General features: G+C 46.5%; 1 protein-coding gene and 1 non-coding gene across 2 annotated transcripts in view; both read left to right on the top strand.

The window, feature by feature from the left end:
* The window catches only part of LOC106572277 (semaphorin-3G), a 58,422-nt gene that overhangs the window by 4,111 nt on the left and 31,297 nt on the right, over positions 1–23,014 (top strand). Inside the window, exons 2-3 of the mRNA XM_014146332.2 lie at positions 15,532–15,692; positions 22,172–22,234. Coding sequence (XP_014001807.2) covers positions 15,532–15,692; positions 22,172–22,234 — 224 coding nt within the window. The remainder of the gene's footprint in view (positions 1–15,531; positions 15,693–22,171; positions 22,235–23,014) is intronic.
* Positions 21,348–21,423, top strand: trnaa-agc (transfer RNA alanine (anticodon AGC)). The gene has a single exon. It is a non-coding gene; the product is annotated as a tRNA-Ala (tRNA).

The raw sequence follows: 23,014 nt of genomic DNA, 5'->3' as shown, positions 1-23,014 counted from the left end.
CATAGTTTCAATTGATCATCCTTGAGATGTTTCTACAACTTCATTGGAGTCCACCTGTGGTGATTTGGACATGATTTGGAAAGGCACACACCTGTCTATATAAGGTCCCATTGATGACAGTGCATGTCAGAGCAAAAACCAAGCCATGCGGTAGAAGAAATTGTCCGTAGAGCTCCGAGACAGGACTGTGTCGAGGCACAGATCTGGGGAAGGGTACCAAAAAATGTCTCCAGCATTGAAGGTCCCCAAGAACACAGAGGCAGCCATCATTCTTAAATGGAAGAAGTTTGGAAGAGCTGGCAGCCTGGCCAAACTGAGCAATCGGGGGAGAAGGGCCTTGGTCACACTGACAGAGCTCCAGAGTTCCTCTGTGGAGATGGGAGAACCTTCCAGAAAGACAACCATCTCTGCAGCACTCCACCAATCAGGTTTTTATGATAGAGTGGCCAGACGGAAGCCACCCCTCAGTAAAAGGCAGATGATGGCCTGCTTTTAGTTTGCCAAAATGCACCTAAAGGACTCTCAGACCATGAGAAACAATATTCTCTGGTCTGATGAAGGCAAGACTGAACTCTTTGGCCTGAATGCCAAGCGTCATGTCTGGGGGAAACCAGGCACCATCCCTACGGTGAAGCATGGTGGTGACAGCATCATGCTGTGGGGATGTTTTTCACCATCAGAGACTGGGAGACTAGTCAGGGTCGAGGGAAAGATGAACGGAGCAAAGTACAGAGAGATCCTTGATGAAAACCTGCTCCAGAGTGCACAGGACCTCAGACTGGGGCGAAGGTTCACCTTCCAACAGGACAATGACCCTAAGCACACAGCCAATACAATGCAGGAGTGGCTTCGGGGCAAGTCTCTGAATGTCCTTGAGTGGCCCAACCAGAGCCCAGACTTGAACCCCTTCAAACATCTCTAGAGAGACCTGAAAATAGCTGTGCAGCGATGCTCCCCATCCATCCTGACAGAGCTTGAGAGGATCTGCAGAGAAGAATAAGAGAAACTCCCCACATACAGGTGTGCCAAGCATCATACCCAAGAAGACTCAAGGCTGTAATCGCTGCCAAAGTTGTCAGGGGCGTCGTAAAGGACAGACCAAGGCGCAGCGGGTATCGTGCTCATCTTCTTTTTTATTACTAGTGAACACTTAAACAAATTAACCAACGCCAAACAACAGTTCCATAAGGACACAAGGACTATACGAAAAACAACCACCCACAAAACCCAAAGGAAAACAGGCTGCCTAAGTATGGCCTCCAATCAGAGACAACGAAAGACACCTGCCTCTGATTGGAAACCACACTCGGCCAAACCTGGAAAACGGAACATAGAAAATAAAACTAGAACCAAAATCCCCTAGACAAAAAACCCCAAAACACACAAAACAAACACCCCCTGCCACGCCCTGACCATACTACAATGACAAAAGACCCCTTTACTGGTCAGGAAATGACAAAAGTAAAGAGTCTGAATCCTTATGTAAATGGTATATTTCAGTTTTTTATTTATTTTATAAACTGTTTTTGCTTTGTCATTATGGGGTACTGTGTGTAGATTGATGAGGGGGAAAAAAACTATTGAATCAATTTTAGAATAAGGCTGTAACGTAACAAAATGTGGAAAAGTCAAGGGGTCGGAATACTTTCAGAATGCACTGTAGCTAGCCGCCGACGCCCGACACCTCAGAGCTGTCATCTCTGCTGTTATCACACTCTGTGGCGTTCTCACACACGTGTGTGTCTGATATCTGAGCCTTGCTGAAGTGTCACCGTGTCTGTCTCCTTAATGCCTAAACTTAACCATGGAGTTGTTTTAAACCTATCCCAAACCTCCACCCTTAACCATGGAGTTGTTTTAAACCTATCCCAAACCTTCACCCTTAACTTAACCATGGAGTTGTTTTAAACCTATCCCAAACCTCCAGCCTTAACTTAACCATGGAGTTGTTTTAAACCTATCCCAAACCTCCACCCTTAACTTAACCATGGAGTTGTTTTAAACCTATCCCAAACCTTCACCCTTAACTTAACCATGGAGTTGTTTTAAACCTATCCCAAACCTCCACCCTTAACTTAACCATGGAGTTGTTTTAAACCTATCCCAAACCTTCACCCTTAACTTAACCATGGAGTTGTTTTAAACCTATCCCAAACCTCCACCCTTAACTTAACCATGGAGTTGTTTTAAACCTATCCCAAACCTCCACCCTTAACTTAACCATGGAGTTGTTTTAAACCTATCCCAAACCTTCACCCTTAACTTAACCATGGAGTTGTTTTAAACCTATCCCAAACCTCCACCCTTAACTTAACCATTCGTAATTAATGCCTCAACTTAACCAAGGAAATGTTGAATTTATGGACAAAGGCTGGGTTCTGCCGCGAGACGGAGGAGAGAAGAGAGGGAGAGGGACACACGAGAGGTGTGAGAGAGAAGAGGGGGAGGCTGGGGAAATGAAAGAGAGAACGAAAGAGCCCAAGAAGATGTAGAGAAAGGGACTTACTATTTGTTCCACTTGTCAGACCTAGGGCCACTCTCTGGACTCTGGCGAACCTCTGGCGAACCTCTGGCGAACCTGATGTGTGCTTCTTCATGACTATAATGGAAATTAGATTGAAGTGAAGTTGAGAAGAAATGATTTATTGGCAGGGCAGATCATTTCTTTTAACGCCCCATCAAGTCAAAGTGAAAACAGGTGGGGCTATGAACCATACCCACCTAGATGCAACCACTCTTCAGACCTCCCCAGCCCCCCCCCCCCAACCCCAGTAGCTCCTACTCCTACTCAGGGCAGGTCAGTGTGACTGGGAGTAATGGATTACACCGCCATGGATGGAGCTCAGTCAGGAGAGGCCTGAACAATGCATCATTGTGTCTGTAGCGTTGGCTATAACTGGGAGCTATCCACTGACTCCAATTAGGTAATAAGGCCTGGCAACACGCCTTCCTCTCCCCATCTCCCCATAGTGCCACATCTGGTAGGGGTCTGGGCTTTCCGTCCATGACAACCAGGCACCGTATTAAGTGGAGAGTAATCTGATGTTGAGATGCGTTCCGATCTGGTGTTCAGATGTGGCTCTGATAAGCTACAGTTACTCTACTGTGTTTGTCTGTCCAAGTCACCGAGGGCTAACTGTGGCTTTCCCATGCCTTTGGCCATTCAGTTTGGAGTCATGTCCATCTGGTTCATATCGCTTTGACACACACAACACACACACACACACACACACACATACATACACACACTCACGCACGCACACACACTCTGTGATTAATCTCTTGGTCTGTTTCTTTAACCTCTCTGTAGATCATTGTCTGGGGACCCATTAGGATCCAGCTGAGCCGCAGCATGACACAAGCTAAAGCAGTAAGCAATGAGACCAGCAGGGTCAGTGTGGCAGGCCTGGCTCTATAGGAGGAGTGTGTGTTAAGAGCATGTTAGAGCAAAGAGAGGGATAGATGGAGGTATGAGTGGAGGGGACGGTGAAATAATGACGGAAGGGGGATAAAAGGAGGTAATGGTGGAACAGAGATGAGCGGATGAAAGGGAGGGAAGAGCAGGGGAAAGATAGAGGGATGAAAGGGGAAGGGAAGGATTGTCTCAGAGTGGAACACCTGAGGGTCAGACACAGAGTCCCATTCAGCAGGCAGGGTTGAGGGTTCGAGGCCTAACAAAGTGTCATTGATCATCTGTCATGGAGATTATTTCTCCCCTGTCCACAGGCTAGCAATGTGTGTGTGTGTGTGTGTGTGTGTGTGTTAGTCTGAGAGAGAGAGTGTCTATGCAAGTCTGTTTCTCTATATACACATTATACAGTCTCTGTGTGTCTGTATATTTGATTGTGTGTGTGTGTGTGTGTGTGTGTGTGTGTGTGTGTGTGTGTGTGTGTGTGTGTGTGTGTGTGTGTGTGTGTGTGTGTATAAAGAAACATTTCCATCCTGGATGGACAATGAAGTTTTATTCTATTCTATATGTGAGTATAAATATGTCACCCTTTTTAAGTGTATTTGTGTTTTCATCTCCAGGGCTCAGCTCTGTCTGACCAGCGTGTCTAAGTGAGCCTTTGACAGTGCATTGTGTGAAGAGCTAGCCAATATAAACCCCGGTGTCCGGAGAAATGACAACGCTGTCCCCGCGTGGAACAAATGACACAAATGGCTGCAGTCCAAGGAGTTAAATCTATTTATCGGAACTGTTCCCACAATCCCACCCCATCCCCCTGTTCTCCACCTCTCCAAACCTTCTACGTCCTTTTGTCTTCAAGTGGTTTCATTTCATAACGGGGACAGCCGTGCCGGGAGTTGCTGTGTCGTCTTAAAGATGGATGCCAGGGGTTTGGAGTGGGCTCTTTTTTTTCCTTCATAAAAGGCTCTCCCTCCCCTCGGGTTGGGTAAACAGCTCAGACCTCTGCTGTGCAGTTCACTGGAGAGCGAGAGAAAGCGAGAGAGAGCGATAGACAGAACGAGGGAGAGGGAGAGGGGAGAGGGAGGGAACGAGAGAGAGCGGGAGAGAGAGAGAGAACTGTGGTCCTGCTTGGCCCATAGCACAGGCAAAGAAAGAAAGAGAGCGAGGAAAAGGTCCATGATTTGAGGGAGAGGGAGGGGTATTTATGTTAGGGTATGAAAAGCTATACCTAAAGCAATACGTGCTCTCATAGCTACTCTATTAGGAGTTAGTGGGGTTTGTATATTTTCTGCCTGCCGGTGCAAGCTGGCCCGGTGAGAGAGTTAGTGAGCGGGGCTACAGTTTCAACTGGGGCTGTAGCGCCCGTGGTCCTATGGGTCCCATGGGGCTCGGAAACTAGGGGTGGTAGTATTGACAGGAATGTCTAAATGCTGGGGGGGTCTTTGCCCTCCCCCTTCCCCCACAATACTACTGTAATCACACTGATTGGACGTCACCTCTACCGTAGTTCTCTGACTCTCTGATTTCTCCTATTTGGCTGACGTTCCTGTGCACAGTGAACACAGGAAGCGGAGAACGTTCTTCATCCCTTTTGGCAAATGGGACAACAGAGGATTTGGTGGAAGGAAGGCCCTGCGTTCTCCCTGGGTTGGTCTGGGTGAGAGGTTACGTGTGGATGTCATGTTGAGTGTTGTTGGAATAAAGAATGAACTTGAGATGGCGTCAGAATGTTGTTTGCATGTGTGTATGTGAGTGGGTTAGCGTAACGTGGGTGTATCCGTGTGTCTACCCGTGTTATTGCATTAGAGATCCACTGCTGGTGAGTCTGGCTGTGGGCCAGTTAAAGGTGAGCAGGAGAAAGCCTGGGGTGATGGGAACTCCCTCTGAGAGCGTTCACAGCACAGACAGTCTGTCGCTCACAGTGATGTCAGCTGCTATGAACAATCCCCCCCCCCCCCTCGCTGTCAGCTGCACTGCCTCCGCAATCAATTAGTTCCACCCAGGAGCCGCTGACAGGAAGTGCCAAGAGCAACATCACCCGCTGCACATTCTATAATTATTACAGGGAACATACGCACATCCACGCACACACACACACACACACACACACACACACACACACACACACACACACACACACACACACACACACACACACACACACACACACACACACACACACACACACACACACACACACACACACACACACACACACACACTGCGCTCATTACCTCAACACTCCTGCCGATTATATAGGCTGCAGTTAACTGATACCTGAGCCAATGCTCCATACAGACGGTGTGTGTGTGTGTGTGTGGACACTTGTGTGTCCATCCCTGCATGAGTGTGTGCATATGCATTTGTTAATTAAGAGAGTGCTTCAACATGGGGCGCTGCCTGCCTGCCACTGATAGAGGGAGCCAGCTGGTACAGACCAGGGAGACTGCTTGCCTGCTACTGATAGAGGGAGCCAGCTGGTACAGACCAGGGAGACTGCCTGCCTGCTAGAGTTGACAAGGGTAATTTCTTCATTACATAGAGAGGAGGAGAGAGATTTTCTCAGCTGAAGCTGACAGGACTAGATTGGACTGGGCCTTCCAGGACCCTACTAGACCCTCCAGAAGTGGCCTGGTTCTGGTTCTTCTGACCCACCTTGTTGGGAACCACTAGAACGCTTGACTTGATGATTAACCACTTCATTGGGACGTATCATCAAGTCCCTTTCCTATTTCACGGCCCTCCATACTAGACGTTTACACACCAGCCCTAATTCCCAAATAATGCCTGGTTTAGGGTATTTTATGAGCACTGTGTGTGAGCCAGCAGGGTTTGGACTGGGTTTGGGGCGAAACCACAATCCACTGTGAAAGTTTACAGTGAATTGGCCGTCCTTTTGATAAAGGGGTTGATTGGGGTCCGGGATGCTGAGGTCACCCTCTCCGCCCCTCACTCCCTTCTCTCCCCCGGCCTGTTGGTTGGCTCTGTGGGGTAATTGTATGACCCTGCTCAGATAGGCGTCCTGAGACGACTGATAAGAGTGAGGTTCCAGGATGTGTGTGTGTGTGTGTGTGTTTGCGCACGTATGCGCCCCTGTGTGCCCCTGTGTGTGCGTGCCACTGGATCCATTCTGACAAAGCCCTGGCAGTGGTTTGAAGAATGGACTTTATCAGTGTTAACCTCAGGGCCCACAGGGCCAACTTCTGTCTCCACTGAGGACTTTTACAACACAGAGGTCAAACATTCATTATGTGTGGTCATAGACATAGAATGATTAGAATGTGTTTTTAAGAAGCAAAAAAAAAATGAGCTTAGGAGTAGAGGATCGGTCCAATGCACGGTCTCTGTCAAACAGACGAACAAGCACGCACTCACACACATGCCGTGTGGAGTTACTCCATGTAATGCCGTAGAGGAGACGACGTTAAAGCCAGGCCACCACCAGTGGGCAGAGTAACCCAGAGTGTTGTGTGTCCCCAGCCAAGACAAACACCTGACTTCTGTCCCATAGACACAAAGACCCCTTATAGACCCCATTCAGATCCCCAGTCCCCATACGCAGTGTATAATCTAGGAAAGAGCAGCTAGGGGGATGAAATATAGCACATGCTGTTCTGTGAAGGTGTGTGTGTGTGTGTGTGTGTGTGTGTGTGTGTGTGTGTGTGTGTGCTTTCTTGTATGTGTATGATTCTACGGTCAGTTATATATGACAGGCCCGGAGATGGCGGTGGACACGTGGACAGGAAATACAGGGCATCTGTTATGGGGCAGGTTGACACAGATGATGGTGGCAGTCCTTCCAAGTGGGTCCCTTGTGGGTCCGGTCAAAAAGGAGGGGGTGGGTAGTCTGGACAGTGGAGGAGATGGGGAGGGAGTGGGAGAAGATGGAGGAGGATGTAAGATGGTTGACTTGTGTGTAGACTCAGATTCCCAGCATTCTTGGCGCACAGCAATAATATACAGCAGTGCTAATACAAGGAACACTGGCCTGGGGAGTCTTTTAAAGGGTGCAATGAATGACTCTCTCTCTCTCTCTCTCTCTCTCTCTCTCTCTCTCTGTGTGTGTCAGTGTGTGTGTGTGTGTCGTTCTATGTGTGTGTTATCTGTGGTGTGTGGGTGTGTGTGTGTACTAACCGCCAGGTGTGTGAAGACAGAGAAGGTGTGTGTGTGTGTCTATCTGCCTTTTGCATGTGAAAAAACTTGTCAGATGGAGGAGATAGTGGGAGAGAGGTGTGGGAGAGATGTCGCGATGACAGGTATGTGACTGAGACAAGGAGAGAGAAGGGATGGAACTGTACCATGAAGAACGAGTGAAGGAGAGAAGAGAGAGAGTGTAGGGTGCGCGGTGTGGCCCTTGGGGTCTAACGGGCCTTAGATGTGCCCCCCTCCTCCTCCCCTCTCCCCTCAACCCCTCATCCCTCGCCCTGAGCTCAGAATAACTCCTCCAGCCACTCCTAAACACACTAACCACTAACGCTCAATTTGTCCCTTGTAGGAGAGACAATCAAATGCGAGAGCATTGAGCGCTCCCTCACACGCGTCCTATTCCCCATCCTCCTCTCTCGGTCCCTTTCTCTCTCTCTCGCTCTCTTCACCTTAGTCTCTCCTTCTCACGCTCTTCCAATCGTTGTTTTTCTGTCTGAACACTGAAATAATACAGCTAGATTGAGGTTATTTTTAAGACAAAATCCATCCCTCAGAAAATATCTTTACGCACATAGCTGTGTGGATGATGGATGGAGGACGGAAATGTTGGACTTTAAGCTATGTGGCTAAGGTTTTCAGAGGATCTGTATTGAATGCAATGCCACAGTATGATAATACGGTGTGTGTGATTGGATGTTATGGTTACAAGCCTGAGTATGTGGAATATTGCACGTTGAAGATTTTGGTAGTCGTTGTCCCAGTCCTGGAGTTGGTCGGAGGTTTTCTTCATTACCGATCAAAGCTCTTGTGGCTGGTGACACTGTGCACGACTAAGGTAGCGTTGTCTGGGTCAATGGTGGTGTGGTTGGCACACATACAGATAGTCTGAGTTGGTCTGGGTTAGTCTGCGTTAGTCTGGTTAGTCTGGGTTGGTCTGGGTTGATCTGGGTTGGTCTGGCTTAATCTGGGGTGGTCTGGGTTGATCTGGGTTAGTCTGGGTTAGTCAGTGTTGGTCTGGGTTAGTCTGGGTTGATCTGGGTTGGTCTGGATTGTGTCTGGATTGTGTCTGGATTGGTCTGGGTTTGTCTGGGTTGGTCTTGGTTAGTCTGGGTTAGTCAGTGTTGGTCTGGGTTAGTCTGGGTTAGTCAGTGTTGATCTGGGTTGGTCTTGGTTGGTCTGGGTTGGTCTTGGTTAGTCTAGGTTGGTCTGGGTTAGTCTGTGTTAGTCTGGGTTGTTCTGGGTTGTCCTAGTGTCGTATACTCTCCTACAGGGTCAATATTATCCCGGGGCTCAGGTGTCAGCTCTGAGGACCATCCAGACAGGGAGCTGGACACACACACACACACACACACACACACACACACACACACACACACACACACACACACACACACACACACACACACACAAACACACACACACACACACACACACACACACACACACACACACACACACACACACACACACACACACACACACACACACACACAAACAAGCCTATTATGGGGAATTAGCCTGTGGGGTGCCAGTATAGCGCGACCGGAGGAAGGACTCAGACGAGATGTTTACACTCTTAATCCACAGGACAAACACACATGAAGACTGAAGAGGAGGAGAAAATAGTAGAGAGAGAGACAGGGCAAGAACCCTCCATAGACCCCGCCCGCCCTGACCCCCTCCTTACCTCCTCTCTCTCCAGTCCCCAGCCGCTGTGTTTGGTTGTGGGTCTGGGGCTTCTCTCTCTGTTTATTTGTGTCTGCAGGTCACCACAATCGGAGGATAGAGTGGATACGCTCTATGTAGGTTGGTTTTAGTTTTGTTGAGTTGAGTTTAAGGCAAAATGGCTGTGATAATCAAGAACTGACATATTGAGAACAGGTGTACTACTTAGATCCTGGTTTTTGTTTGTTTAGAGCAATCATGTAACGTGGCATGTTTTTCTCCATACATGCAATGTTGTTTTTTTTGCATTGGGGATTATTTTGTTGGTAAGTAAGAGGGTTATAAGTGAATTGACAGATATCTCACTGTGGGTGAGGTTTTTAAAGAGGTAAACACAGAGGTAATGGAGATGAAGATGGAGAGAGGGAAGGAGAGAAATAGAACAAGTGCGTGGTGTGTGGCAGAGGTTGAGTTTTCCAAGGGGAAAGCGTCAGACTGTTACAGTGCTAACAAGTGTGAGTGTGTGTGTGCTCGTTTGTGTGTCTATTTGTGTGTGTGTGTGTGTGTGTTTGCGTGTGTTTATGTGTGTGTGTGTTTCTTTGTGTATAGTATCTTCAGTTCGGGGGGGTTGTGGGACACGGGGCCAGGAGATAGCGGCTAAAGCAGTGGAGTATGAGCCTCGTCACTGACAGGTCTCCTGTATTCCTCTCTGTCAAAATATAGAGGTGAGAGCAGAGCAACAGATAGTCGGCTGTCACGCCATAGTCGTCCGTCACGCCTTTGAACACTCACAACTAGATGGCGCCGGCGGAGAAGGACGACATCTTACGAGTTCCAACCCAACTTTGCTATTTAGTGACTTTTATCGTGTTTGTCTTTTTTTCTTACAGAACGTTCAGACTATTATCACATGTGACCTCCAAGCACTTCTGGACAAATACGACTTCAACTCTGACTTAGCTGTTCCTTATTCCTTTGTTCCATGGGCTACCTAAACGCCGCCAACGCAGGAGACGAGGTGTAGTCCCTCCGTTCTATTGGCAAATGTCCAGTCACTGGAGAATAAGATGGATGAGCTTCGTCCAAGGGTCTCCCATCAGAGAGACTTGAAAAGCAGCAATATTATATGTCTTACTGAAACTTGGTTGGATGATGACGCTATGCACGTAGTTCTCAATGGATTCTCCAGGCAGCGGCGGGATTGGACGGCGGCTTCAGGGAATGCGAAAGACGGAGGAGTGTGTTTTTTTCTTGAAGGGAAACTGGTGAGCTGCTTCAATTGTGAAGGAAATCTCGAGCTTTTGCTCACCTCATATAGAATACCTCATGGTAAGTTGCAGACCCTTTTATCTACCAAGAGAGTTCTCATCTGTAATTATCACAGCTGTCTACATCCCTCCACAAGCCAACACCACTCTGGCAATCAATGAACTGTATGGATCCATGAACAAATAAGAAACCGCTCACCCAGAGGCAGCGTATCTGGTGGGCAGAGACTTTAACAGGGGGAGGCTTAAAAGCGTCCTACCTCACTTTTACCGACATGTTTCCTGTGTCACTAGGGGCTCTAAAACTCTAGACCACTTTTATTCTACCCCCAGAAACGCATACAAGGCCCACGCTCGTCCTCCCTTTGGCAAATCTGACCAAGACTCCATTCTCCTGCTTCCTGTTTACAAACAAAAGCTCAAACAGGAAGTACCAGTGATGAGCTCAATAAGGAGGTGGTCGGATGAAGCAGACGCGATCCTGGGATATGTTCCGGGATTCATCTGATAGCATTGAGGAGTTCACCACAACAGTCACAAGCTTCATCAATAAGTGCATAGACGATGGCATCCCCACAGGGACTTTAAGAACGTATCCAAACCAAAAACCATGGATTACGGGCAATATCCGTACTGGGCTAAAGGTTGGGCTACCGCTTACAAGGTGGAAGCCTATTATGCCAGCTCCGAAGCTCGTCATATGTGGCCGGGCTTGCAGACGATAACGGATTAGAAAGGGAAACCCAGCCGTGAGTTGCCCAGCGATGCAGGATCCCCAAATGAGCTAAATGCCTTTTATGCTCACTTCAAAGGAATATAACACTGTGCCTTGTGTGAAAGCCCTTGTTATTTTGGGGATAACTGTGTGATCTCGCTCTCCATTGTCGATGTGAGCAAAACGTTTAAACATATTAACAAGCACATGGAATACCAGGGTCAGTTCTCAAAGCTTGCACAGACCAGCTGGCAAATGTCTTCAAGAACATTTTCGATCTCTCTTGTCCCAGTCTATAATCCCAACATGTTTCAAGCTGACCACCATTGTCACTGTTCCCAAGAGCTAACCTACCAACATGACTATCGCCCTGTAGCACTCACATCTGTAATTATGAAGTGCTTTGAAAGGCTGGTCATGACACACATCAACACTATCATCTCAGACACCTTAGAACCACTCCAATTTGCATACTGCCCCAACAGATCCACAGATGACACAATCTCAATTGCACTTCACACTACCCTCTCCCACCTGGACAAGAGGGGAAATAACTGTGTGAGAATGTTGTTCATAGACTACAGCTCAGCGTTCAACACCATAGTCCCCTCCAAGATCATCACCAAGCTAGGGATCCTGGGACTGAACCCCTCCCTCTGCAGCTGGATCCTGGACTTCCTGACGGGCCGGCCCCAGGTGGTGAGGGTAGGCAACAATACCTCCTCCATGCTAACTTTCAACACAGGGGTCCCACAGGGGTGTGTGCTTTGTCCCCTCCTGTAGTCCCTGTTCACCCACGACTGCATGGCCACGCATGACTCCAAGACCATCACCAAGTTTGCTGATGACACATTGGTGCTTGGCCTGATCACCAACAGCAATGAGTCAGCCTACAGGAATGAGGTCAGAGACTTAGCAGTGTGGAGCCAGGACAACAACCTCTCCCTCAACGTCAGCTGATCGTGGACTATAGGAGAAAGAGGGGAGAGCCCGCCCCCATCCACATCGACGGGGCTGTTGTGGAGCGGGTCGAGACCTTCAAGTTCCTTGGCGTCCACATCCCTAACGACTGAACATGTTCCGCATAGTCGTGAGGAAGGCACGGCAGCACCTCTTCCCCCTCAGACAGCCCAGTACATCACTGGGGTCGAGCTCCCTGCCATCCAGGACCTCTATATCAGGCCGTGTCAGAGGAAAGCCCAAAAAATTGCCAAAGAGTCCAGCCACCCAAGCCATAGACTGTTCACTCTGCTACTGTCTGGCAAAAGGTACCGGAGCATCGACTCTCGGATCAACAGGCTCCAAGACAGATTCTACCCCCAAGCCACAAGAATGATAAATAGCCAAACTGCTAGACATTCAATGAATGATACCTGAACTATCTGCACTGACTGTATCTTGCACTGACCCTACGCACACTCACCTTACAGTCCATATACACACTCAATCACACACACTACATATGCACAAACATAACACACACACGCATACTGACACAACACAGACACACATACCTACTGGTACTGGTACTGGTACTCCCTGTATATTATCGCTCCATTCTGTGTATTTTGTTATATTCATCGCGTGTTAATATTTTTTAACTCCGCATCATTGGGAAAGGCTTGTAAGCTAGCATTTCACGGTCAAGTCTACACCGGTTGTATTCGGTGCATGTGACAAATCAAATCTGATTCGATTTGATTCACTCCACACTGACGCCTGAAGTCGATCGTCAGCTCCTGCAGATCAGTGGGAAACGCTGAACGCCCTGAATACGTTTACAAGTACTGCTTCTGTGTACGCTGATACATTTAAATGAAAACAGAGACCGCATTCCTGCACGTGTTCAGTTGGACTCGAACACTGTATCTTTGCCTGTGACATTATCTGCCACGGAATAGTATTGATGGATGTTTCTGTCTGCTTATACTGTGTAGTCTCAACCATGCTACCTGGATCTCTCTACTACCCTGTCTGTCAACAGCATATTTATGTCACCTATGGCCCTCATCTGTACTTATCACTGTGCTTCCCTGTCTGTTTGGAATGTATGTCAGTACCCCCCCCCCCCCCCTCTCTCTCTGTTCATGCTCATGTCTTTGCGTCTGGGAGTCAGATCTCCTGTCTGTCCGCCCGTCCATCCGTATGTCTGCCTGCCTGGGTGCGTTCTGTTAACAGTTATGCTTAGTACTTGAACTTGAGAAGGTTTCATATAACTTTTATGAGGTCGTAATAACAGGCAGCCCTATTGTTTGGCCTCTGCTGTAGCGATTGTTTCATGGGATCCCAATTAAAGGGTTTGGGTCTGACTCGTGCCACCTCTGCTTTTTCATTCATCTTGTTTCATGATCACGTTTTTATTCCCAATTAGGAAATATATGAGAGGAAAAACACTGTAAGGTTTATAGTGCTCTCCACTGCTTGCCATAGTTAATTATGGGGAGGGGTAACACACACACACAAACACACACACACACACACTCACCCTGAGAGACGAGCCCCTGTCACTCAGCGCTCCTCCGAGTGTTTGCTGAGTGATGAACAAGGGCCCCTCTGCACCCAGCGACGCCGTGTCCATCAGTGGGGCCCTACAGAGCTCTGGGGTTTAGGGCTCCAAGAGACACACACTGAGTTGATCTGCCAAAAACATACAAACCACCACCTCACACCGATCTTGAACTGTGTGTCTCTGATTGTAGATTCATTTGTTATTTTGATGCTGTTGCCAGAATAGCTGGAGAGACGATCCAACAGTGAGCTGCTGTCTGTCTGTGAGACATTAAAGAGTAGACATGACAGGGTGAAAGGATGTCTGTAGTGTAATTACAACACTCCCTGATCTGAATAATACCTTGGGTACTAATCTGCCTGATCTGACGGTTAGAGATCAAACTCTCTCTCTCTCTCCCTCTCTCTCTCTCTCTCTCTCTCTCTGTCTGCCTCTGTTTTTTTCTTTCTTCTCACTCTGTCCTCTTTCCCCCTGTTGCTATCATTGTTTCCCTTGTTCTCTTGTAGTTTCTCTCCCTCGTGCACACTCATAGACACACACCCTTCAAAAGTATCAAAGTGTTTTGGCTCCAGGCACGGAGTTCCACCTCCTGACTCCAGATTGGTTAGGGGAAGATCCCGTTGAGTTCAGTCCAGTCTGGCAACACTTCACACACTCACACAGAGACCACAGACAGAGACAAGGACGCACAGTACAGACAGACAGACAGACAGACAGACAGACAGACAGACAGACAGACAGACAGACAGACAGACAGACAGACAGACAGACAGACAGACAGACAGACAGACAGACAGACAGACAGACAGACAGACAGACAGACAGACAGACAGACAACTCACTTTAGGGTCACGGTCAAATCCTGTTTTCCTATTACAGCATTTCTATCTTCTCTTATTACCTTCCATTTACCAGTGGCTCGGCCGCCAGTGTCTAGGCCACCAATGGCTAGGCCATGCTAAATGTATACTAAAACAGCATACAAGCAGGACGTTAGGGGAGCATGCCTGGCCTCCCCACCACGCTCTCTGTTTAACATCTGCACATTTGTTTGGTCGATCTGGGACTGCACATTAGAGGAGAGCCAGTGAGCGGTGGACCCAGTGAATGGAGAGAGAGAGAGAGAGTGTGTGTGTGTGTGTGTGTGTGTGTGCACAAGTGGACGTGTCTGTATACCTTAGAGCAGCACGGTCCATGTTAACCCCTGCCCACCTCCATCTCCATGGCAACTGTCCGTCATTCCAGAAATCTCTCTCTCAGCTCCTGATGTGTAATACAGGCACAAGACATTCCATAAACATATACTGTAGTTATATAGTGTCTAAAATACTAGACTGGAACATTCTAATGGCAACAATGTGATGTATTGTACAGTAGAAGGAAGCAGTGGATGTTACCAGAACCATAAGGGACATATTTCAGATTTGTGACTCCACCCAAACTCCTCTTGATCTTTGTTTGTCATCTCAGAACACAGAACACTGAGTCATTCTCCAGCCTAGAGCCAAGCCATCCACTTCCAATCCTCTACTGTTCTGAAAGCCCCTCAAATTCATTTCAACAAACATGGAGATCTCTGGCTCAGCAGGGAGCCCAACTCAGAACCAGGACCCACTCCCTTAGTTCTATTCCACAGACACATGTCAGCTTTTCTTTAGCATATTGAGCAGATGTATAGTAACGCTCCATTTTGGTGTTTTTATTCTTCTTAACGTAGTTCTCCGCTGGCTTTATTTATCCTCACACGCTTTCCTCTGTTCTTCTCTCCTCTCTCTCATCCATCCATCCATCCATCCTCCTTCCTCTCCTCCCTCCACAGACCTCGTGGCCACCAACCGGTCCTCTATCTTCAGTGGTCATAACGGTCAGCTCTCTCTGACTGCTGTGTTTCTGGACGAGTACCATGACCGTCTGTTCCTGGGGGGCAAAGACGTCCTCTACTCCCTGAGACTGGACCATACCAACCCAGACTCCAAAGAGGTGAGTCCACATTCCCTGTGGGACTCCAGTACAACTCCATACACCCCCTACTTTACAACTTCAGGCAATAATCCTTACATAAATAATTGTTCCTAAACTCCCCCCATTGGCTGTGCTTATCAAAGTTTATCAAAGCTCAGGCCCATCTGTAATAGGGGGAGTTAGTGTTGTTGTTTAAGTTGCTGACTGGTAGTTGGGCTTACATTGGAAGCATGAAGATATACATCACACCAGGACTCCAACATCACAGGCCTCTAAATCACCACTCTGCTCCCTTTTATCCAAGTCCAACTCTGGGATTCCTTACGTATTCCCTGCAGAGATGAACACTTTCACAGTTTGAGTTAGTGGGACCTGCTGCTTGAGCAGTGTGTGTGTGTGTATGTGCACGTGTGTGTGTGTGTGTCCTCATTCGGCCTGTGATAAACAGCCTTGTGTTTGCCACTCATATCCCAGTCTAGCGTTTACACTAAGCTGGTCTCAATGCAGCTCTTCTTATCAGCACTCTGTGGTTTCCCAGCTGATACGGCAGCAGAGAGAGCGAGAGAGAGAGAGGGTGCAGAGAGAGAGAAAGAGAGAGACAGAGAGAGACAGAGAGAGAGAGAGAGAGAGAGAGAGAGTACAGGAGAGCTTAACCCTGGCCCCAGGTTTCTCCAGCTTCCTCCACCACCTCACATATCATTCCCTCTAGAATTCCTAAATCCCCTGTATCTTGCCTTCAACCTGGTCCTCCATCATAGACTAAGCCCTCTGCTCCCCTCCCTCATCACCTGTATATATCAGAATGAACCTGCTCTGTACCAGTTTACTTTTGGACTCCATTTATAAACTCACTATTGGTAATGTTTATACTCTTAGGCTCAGTCTGGCTGGGTCCACTCGTTTTTGACAAGGAGAAACAAACATGGACGAGTTGGGAAAATGAGGTGACAGAGAGCAGGTTGGCCTGTGAGCTGCCTCTAATAACCCCATACATCTCTGAGGGTAGGCAAGGTTAAAAAAGGTTGAGCGAGAGAAATGTCGATTGACACAAGCTTGCTATTTCATTCAAGCGAATAGTCAATTCCAGAGCCGATGACGGCCAATTCCATGACCCCTCTCTCAGCCTCTTTCCCATGGCTCCAGCCCACTGCCCACAGCCCACTGCCCACAGCCCACCACCACTTCTTAACAGCTCCAACAGCCACGTTGGCGTATCATATCTGGGAAGTGTTTGAACGGTTTCAATACAGTCTTAATGGTAATGACCATGGGAGAAAAAAACAGAATACCTATTAAACTCATGTAAATGTGCCACATTTTTTACTCTCTTTGTGCTTGGACGTAAACAGAAATGATTGCAGCTCGATATAGAGCTTTGTTTTTTTGAGGAGTGCTTGTGTGTAAAGCGCAAACTTGTTTTATGTTGCGATAAATGTGGTTGATTCTTAAAGGCTCTTTCATTAGTTCCAGTGCTTTTGGGTTACATATCATTTAAGAGCCTGGGTTTGTATCTATTCTAGGACTGTCTTGACTGCTGGGTGTGAACTGTTGTTATAAAGGTCGGGTGTAAACCTCTGTGAGTCTGTGGTAAGACAGGATAGTCAATGAGGTTGCCAGATGTGTTCCTACAGAGCCATAGGGCCCTTGGGACATAGGCAGGATCAAGACCCTTACAGAAAAAACACATGAATTTCACATGTGATCACGGGTTTGGCCGGTGTAAGGCCATCATTGTAAATAAGAATCTGTTCTTAACTGACTTGCCTAGTTAAATAAAGATTAAATAAAAAATAAAAAAATTGTAAAAGCAACATATGATAACATGAAACTACACGTGAAAACATTATCTCGAGGTGAAATAAACATGACAACATGGGGATGCAACGTTTTGTACATGTCAAAAAGCTCATTCGAAAATGCACATGTAAACTGCAAATGTCACGTTTTTTTTTGTTGTAAGTGTAACACAGTGATATGGGGATTTTAAAGTAAGTGGTACGCTGTTCAGCAAAAATAGTGTAAGAAACAATTTAATCAAAGACAATATCACATACTGACTTTCCAGTATGAGCCCACCTGGGATTGGAACTCACAACCTCTGGAGTTGGGGCATAGCTGTTCCTTATGCTGCGCCACAAAGTCCATAGTGTTTCTCTACACATTCATCACCTATAATACATCTCTGCGCTTAGCAAAAGAGTGCCATCTGGACTTCAATTTAATAATGACTTAATCAGACTATTGATTTCATGAACTTATTTCAGTAATTTGAGAGGTTTTCTGTATAGTTGTCTAATGTTGGTGAGGCATAATTACTGGTTTTCAGATAACGTGGCAGAATGAATTAGAAAGAGAAAAATCTATTGGGCTCAAGCTAGACATACAAACGCTCCTGTTGACTGGGCCTCCTTCAGAGCTCTAAGAAACAAATGCACAGGATTGATCAGGAAGTCAAAATCAGATGACTATTTAAATGCAGTCACAGAGAACCTAAACAACCCTACCAAGTTCTGGAAGCTAATCAAATCAGTGTCAGGTTCTAATGTATCCTCTGGCCTTCCTGACCATTTAATGATGGATTCTAATGAAGTGAAGGATAAAGCAGATATTGTAAGGGTTTTTAACAAACACTTCATATCTGCTGGTTCAGTTTTTGATAATGGTGGGGCCCAGGCCTCTAATGTAAGCTCTGTTACAGTCAACTATGATATAGGCCCTCATGTGAACCATTTTAACTTTGAGCCTGTTTCTTATACTGAGGTCTATAAAGCACTAAAAGCTATAGACACTAAAAAGTCTGCAGGTCCAGACAACCTGGACCCCTATCTCTTAAAGATAGCAGCTGGTATTATTACTGAACCTATGGCTCACATTTTCAACATTTGGAAATCAGTTCATGTCCTCCCACTGCTAAAGGGTGGAGATCCCTCAGATTCTAATAACTATCGTCCTATCTCTGAACTCCCTATCCTGGCCAAAGTCTATGAATCCCTAGTGAACTCACAGTTAAAAAACTTCTTCATTGAAAAGAACAAACTGAGCAGGGTTCAGTCTGGCTTTAGATTGGGGCACAGGACCACAACTGCAGCTATGGCAGTGGCAAATGACATCATTAATGCACTTGATAAAAAGAAACATTGTGCTGCTCTGTTTGTGGATTTATCAAAGGCTTTTGATTCAGTTGACCATGAATTGTTGCTAGCTAGACTCAGAAACATTGGTCTCAGTGAAGGGGCAGTAAATTGGTTTAGGAACTATCTTTCTGACAGAACACAATGTGTATATACTGACAATCACAAGTCTAGCTTTCTTGAGATTAATAGAGGTGTGCCCCAGGGTTCCATTTTAGCTCCTGTGTTGTTCTCAATTTCTATTAATGATTTGGGAAATGGGATGCAACCAGCAAAGTTCCATCTATATGCAGATGATACAGATGATACAGTATTAATGTGCTCCTTCTCTGGTTCAGGCTGTTGAAGAGCTCCAGACTGCTTTTCAGTCACTGCAGGCCTCCCTTTATGGTCTCAAACTGGTCTTGAATATACAAAAACTAAATTCATGACTTTTACCAGAGCTAGAACTCTGCCAGAGAAGGTTAGCATTGTCACATCTGGTGGCTTATTCATTGAAAAAGTGTCATCCTACAAATACCTAGGTATTTGGTTGGATGACAAGTTGTCCTTGAAAGTTCATGTTGATAATCTTGTGACAAAGCTTAAATCGAAATTAGATTTTTATTTTCATAATAAGGCTTGCATCCCGCTTATGGCTAGAAAGAAGCTTGTTCCCTTTTCTCTCTGTAATTGATTATGGTGACTTGTTGTATATGCGTGCAGCCTCCTCCATCTTACAGAGACTGGACTCTGTTTATCATGCATCCTTGTGCTTTATTACAAATGCCAAATCACTCACCCACCATTGCACATTGTACCAAATGGTGGGTTGGACCTCACTTTATAGCCGCAGAAAGATACATTTATATGTGTTCATCTCTGTAGTCTGGTCTCCTTCACCACCAGCAGTTACCATACCTGTTCTGCTCGGTGGTTGCTACTTAAAGTCCCCAGGACATTCACAGTATTAGGCAAGATTGCCTTCTCTTCGTGTGCACCAGACGCATGGAATAATCTACAATCCATGCTTTATCTAGATATGTTAGTGCCACTGAATGAATTAAAAATATTGATGGGAGACTGTGTTACAGAGGAGTGTAAGTGCTTTTTTTTAGGCTGGATCATGTTGTTGTATTATTGTATGTTTTAATGATGTAATATATTGATTGTTGCTGCCTTCTTGGCCAGGTCTCCCTTGAAAAAGAGACTCTGGGTCTCAATGGGCTTTTCCTGGTTAAATAAAGGTGAAAAAAAAAAATTATGATGAATAAAATAAAAATTCCTGAGTGTATTTTCAACAAAGCTGAGATTTACTTTACTTAAGTCTAAAGTGTAGGGAAATTGTAAATATTTCATTGGCTCAGACATGGCGGCATAGCAGGAAGTTTGGAATGATGTACATCAAGAGGTTGTGAGTTCAAATCCTAGGTGATGACATGTTGAATATTATTTACTGTGTTAATGAACATACACAATGTCAACGTATGTAAGTTAAATGCACTGTTTGTGTGTATCCTAATAAAAACACATGATTTTAAATGAAATGCCATCATGTGTTCCAGAAACACATGGTTAAATCATGTGTTTTTTTCATTTAAGGGCTTATCTGGCAACATGTTCCTAGCCTCCCCATACTAGAGACTGGCTATTATTATTACTTTTAAATGTAACTAGGCAAGTCAGTTAAGAACAAATTCTTATTTACAATGACAGCCTACACCCGGCCAAACCCAGACGACACTGGGCCAATTGTGCACTGCCCTATGGGACTCCCAATCATGACCGGTTGTGATACAGTCTGGAATCAAACCAGGGTGTTTGTAGTGACATCTCAAGCACTGGGAAGCAGTGGCTCAGACCACTGCGCCACTCGTGAGACAAAATAAGTGTAGATTAAGACATACGGTGTGTTATGGCTCTACGGACATGCTTGACTCCCCTGCCACAGTATTGATTGGCCATCTCATGCCAGGGTTTGTCAGGGCTTGCTATGATTGGCTCGTGCCTGGGCTTTCCGGCCAATGGATGACACTGAGCCAGACAGGAAAAGGACGTTAATCAGCGCACTGACATCCAAGCCCTTAGGCACAGAACCCCAAAGCTGGCCAGATCAGTGTCTAGACCTCGGGAGAACTGTATCCTGCTATTGGGGATGATGACTAACATGTCAGGAAATGGTTCAACAGAAGCGAGGAGGTATAGACAAACCGAGCATGATGACATCTTCCTATGTGAATCCAGACAATTTGAGGAATGGTGCAGTGTTTAATATCAGATTGTCTGAATCAATGGTCCAGACTATAAAAGGCCTGTTCTTGACAGGCCTTGGTTCAGTTCCAGACAGGCCCGGTAAAGTGTGATTTATAGAAGAGACCCTAATCCTGTCCATAGCCGTCACGATGTAGCAAACTGTGTTACAGACAAGAACTGTATCAGCCTCTGTCTTCTCTCTTAAGATGAATTGCCATCCATGCACGTGCAAACGTATGTAGGCGCATGCATGTACATGCATGTAAGCAGGGACACAATGTGCATGGACACAATTGCGGCATGCAGGGGAGTCTTCCCTGTAGCTCAGTTGGTAGAGCATGGTGTTAGCAACGCCAGGGTTGTGGGTTCGATTCCCACGGGGGGCCAGCACAGGAAAAAAAAAAAAAATGTATGAAATGTATGCATTCACTACTGTAAGTCGCTCTGGATAAGAGCGTCTGCTAAATGACAAAAATGTAAAATGAGTCGTGCACGTCACAGAAAGTTACTGTTTTTCTTTGTATTCGGCATATGCCTCTTTCTGAAAGCAAAGCAAGTGTGTTACTGAGACAAACAAAAGGGCTGTTGTTTCAGATGGCCATCTGTGAGTCAGTAATACACAACACAGTATCTGACGGTGCCAATGGCCAAAGAGGGGCTTTCCAAATGCAGGCTTAAAGGAGCTGGAGTTTGATGATATAGAACATACTGTACATTAATCCCAGGGCCTATAAAACGACACTGTGATTACAGTTCCATATTAGACCCGCCCACGACAATTAGTACTGATTAGCCCGTGGAGGACTGTAGGGAAGCAAAGAGTTAATGAGATGGACTTGGTTTCATATGTGTTTTAGTAAGTCTTAATTGTATGAACTGGGGCCAATAACGTTCTCATGCTCTAATTTCCTGTTGTTATATTGCTGATTTAGGCTGTGTACAATCTTATGTCATTTATCATGTTCTCTCTCTCTCTCTCTCTCTCTCTCTCTCTCTCTCTCTCTCTCTCTCTCTCTCTCTCTCTCTCTCTCTCTCTCTCTCTCTCTCTCTCTCTCTCTCTCTCTCTCTCTCTCTCTCTCTCTCTCTCTCTCTCTCTCTCTCTCTCTCTCTCTCTCTCTCTCTCTCTGTGTGTAGATCTACTGGCCTCCGTTGCCTGGTAACAAAGATGACTGTGTCCAGAGAGGGAAGGATTCTCAGGTGAGTGACAGCTCAGTCAGACCCATCCAACTCTGAGGTGGCCTCTCAACTTCCTGTTTCCCCTAATGATGTAACGTCTGTGGTTTCCACCTGCCTAGCCAATCCACCTGCTCTATTCAATCATCTAGAAATCAACATTCTAGAGTCACCTTACTGACTGTACTGTACATTCTACAACACCATCTGGATCATGTCCTCAGGAATCTAACCAGCGAATCGACATCTACGGTTGGCTTGCTGTGTCAACACTCGCGTTTCCTAAATCCTACAAGCTACAACCATAGTCCCGTGCACCATCCCACCATCCCACCATCTCTGGGCACAGTAAAGTTGTTTAGCAGCCCAGTGAATGAGATAAGGAATCTTTCCCTAACGAAGTCGCTGCTTTGATCTGGTGAACACAATAATAGCCCCGACTACGTGGCTGAGGTGTCCAGAGTCGGGTTCTGGCACCATGGACAACAGTAATTCCATCTTTAATAAGCCATCAGAAGACTGCCCTTCACTCCCCAGTCTCCACACAAATGCTGTAAAGACACTTGCGGTTCCATTTTTAATAACTTCTGTCCCCTAAGTCTTGGCTAACGACTGAAAGTGAAACCGCCCCGGCATCTGGTCCGGGTTAGGTGGTTGGGCCTGTAAAACAGGACTAATCGGTCTCTGTGGATTTGGAGGGGGGTTGGAAGGGGGTTAAGACCCCCACTGGGCGTCAACGCTGGCCCTACAGGTAATTGTGGAGTTTGAAGTGGCAGGTGAGGAGGGGTATCCAATATCAGGAGT

The sequence above is a fragment of the Salmo salar genome, chromosome 15, assembly GCF_965601325.2.
Source record: "Salmo salar chromosome 15, fSalSal1, whole genome shotgun sequence".
Classification (NCBI taxonomy): domain Eukaryota; kingdom Metazoa; phylum Chordata; class Actinopteri; order Salmoniformes; family Salmonidae; genus Salmo; species Salmo salar.
Note: the sequence above shows the minus strand (reverse complement) of the source record. Positions and strands in the feature narration are given on the sequence as shown.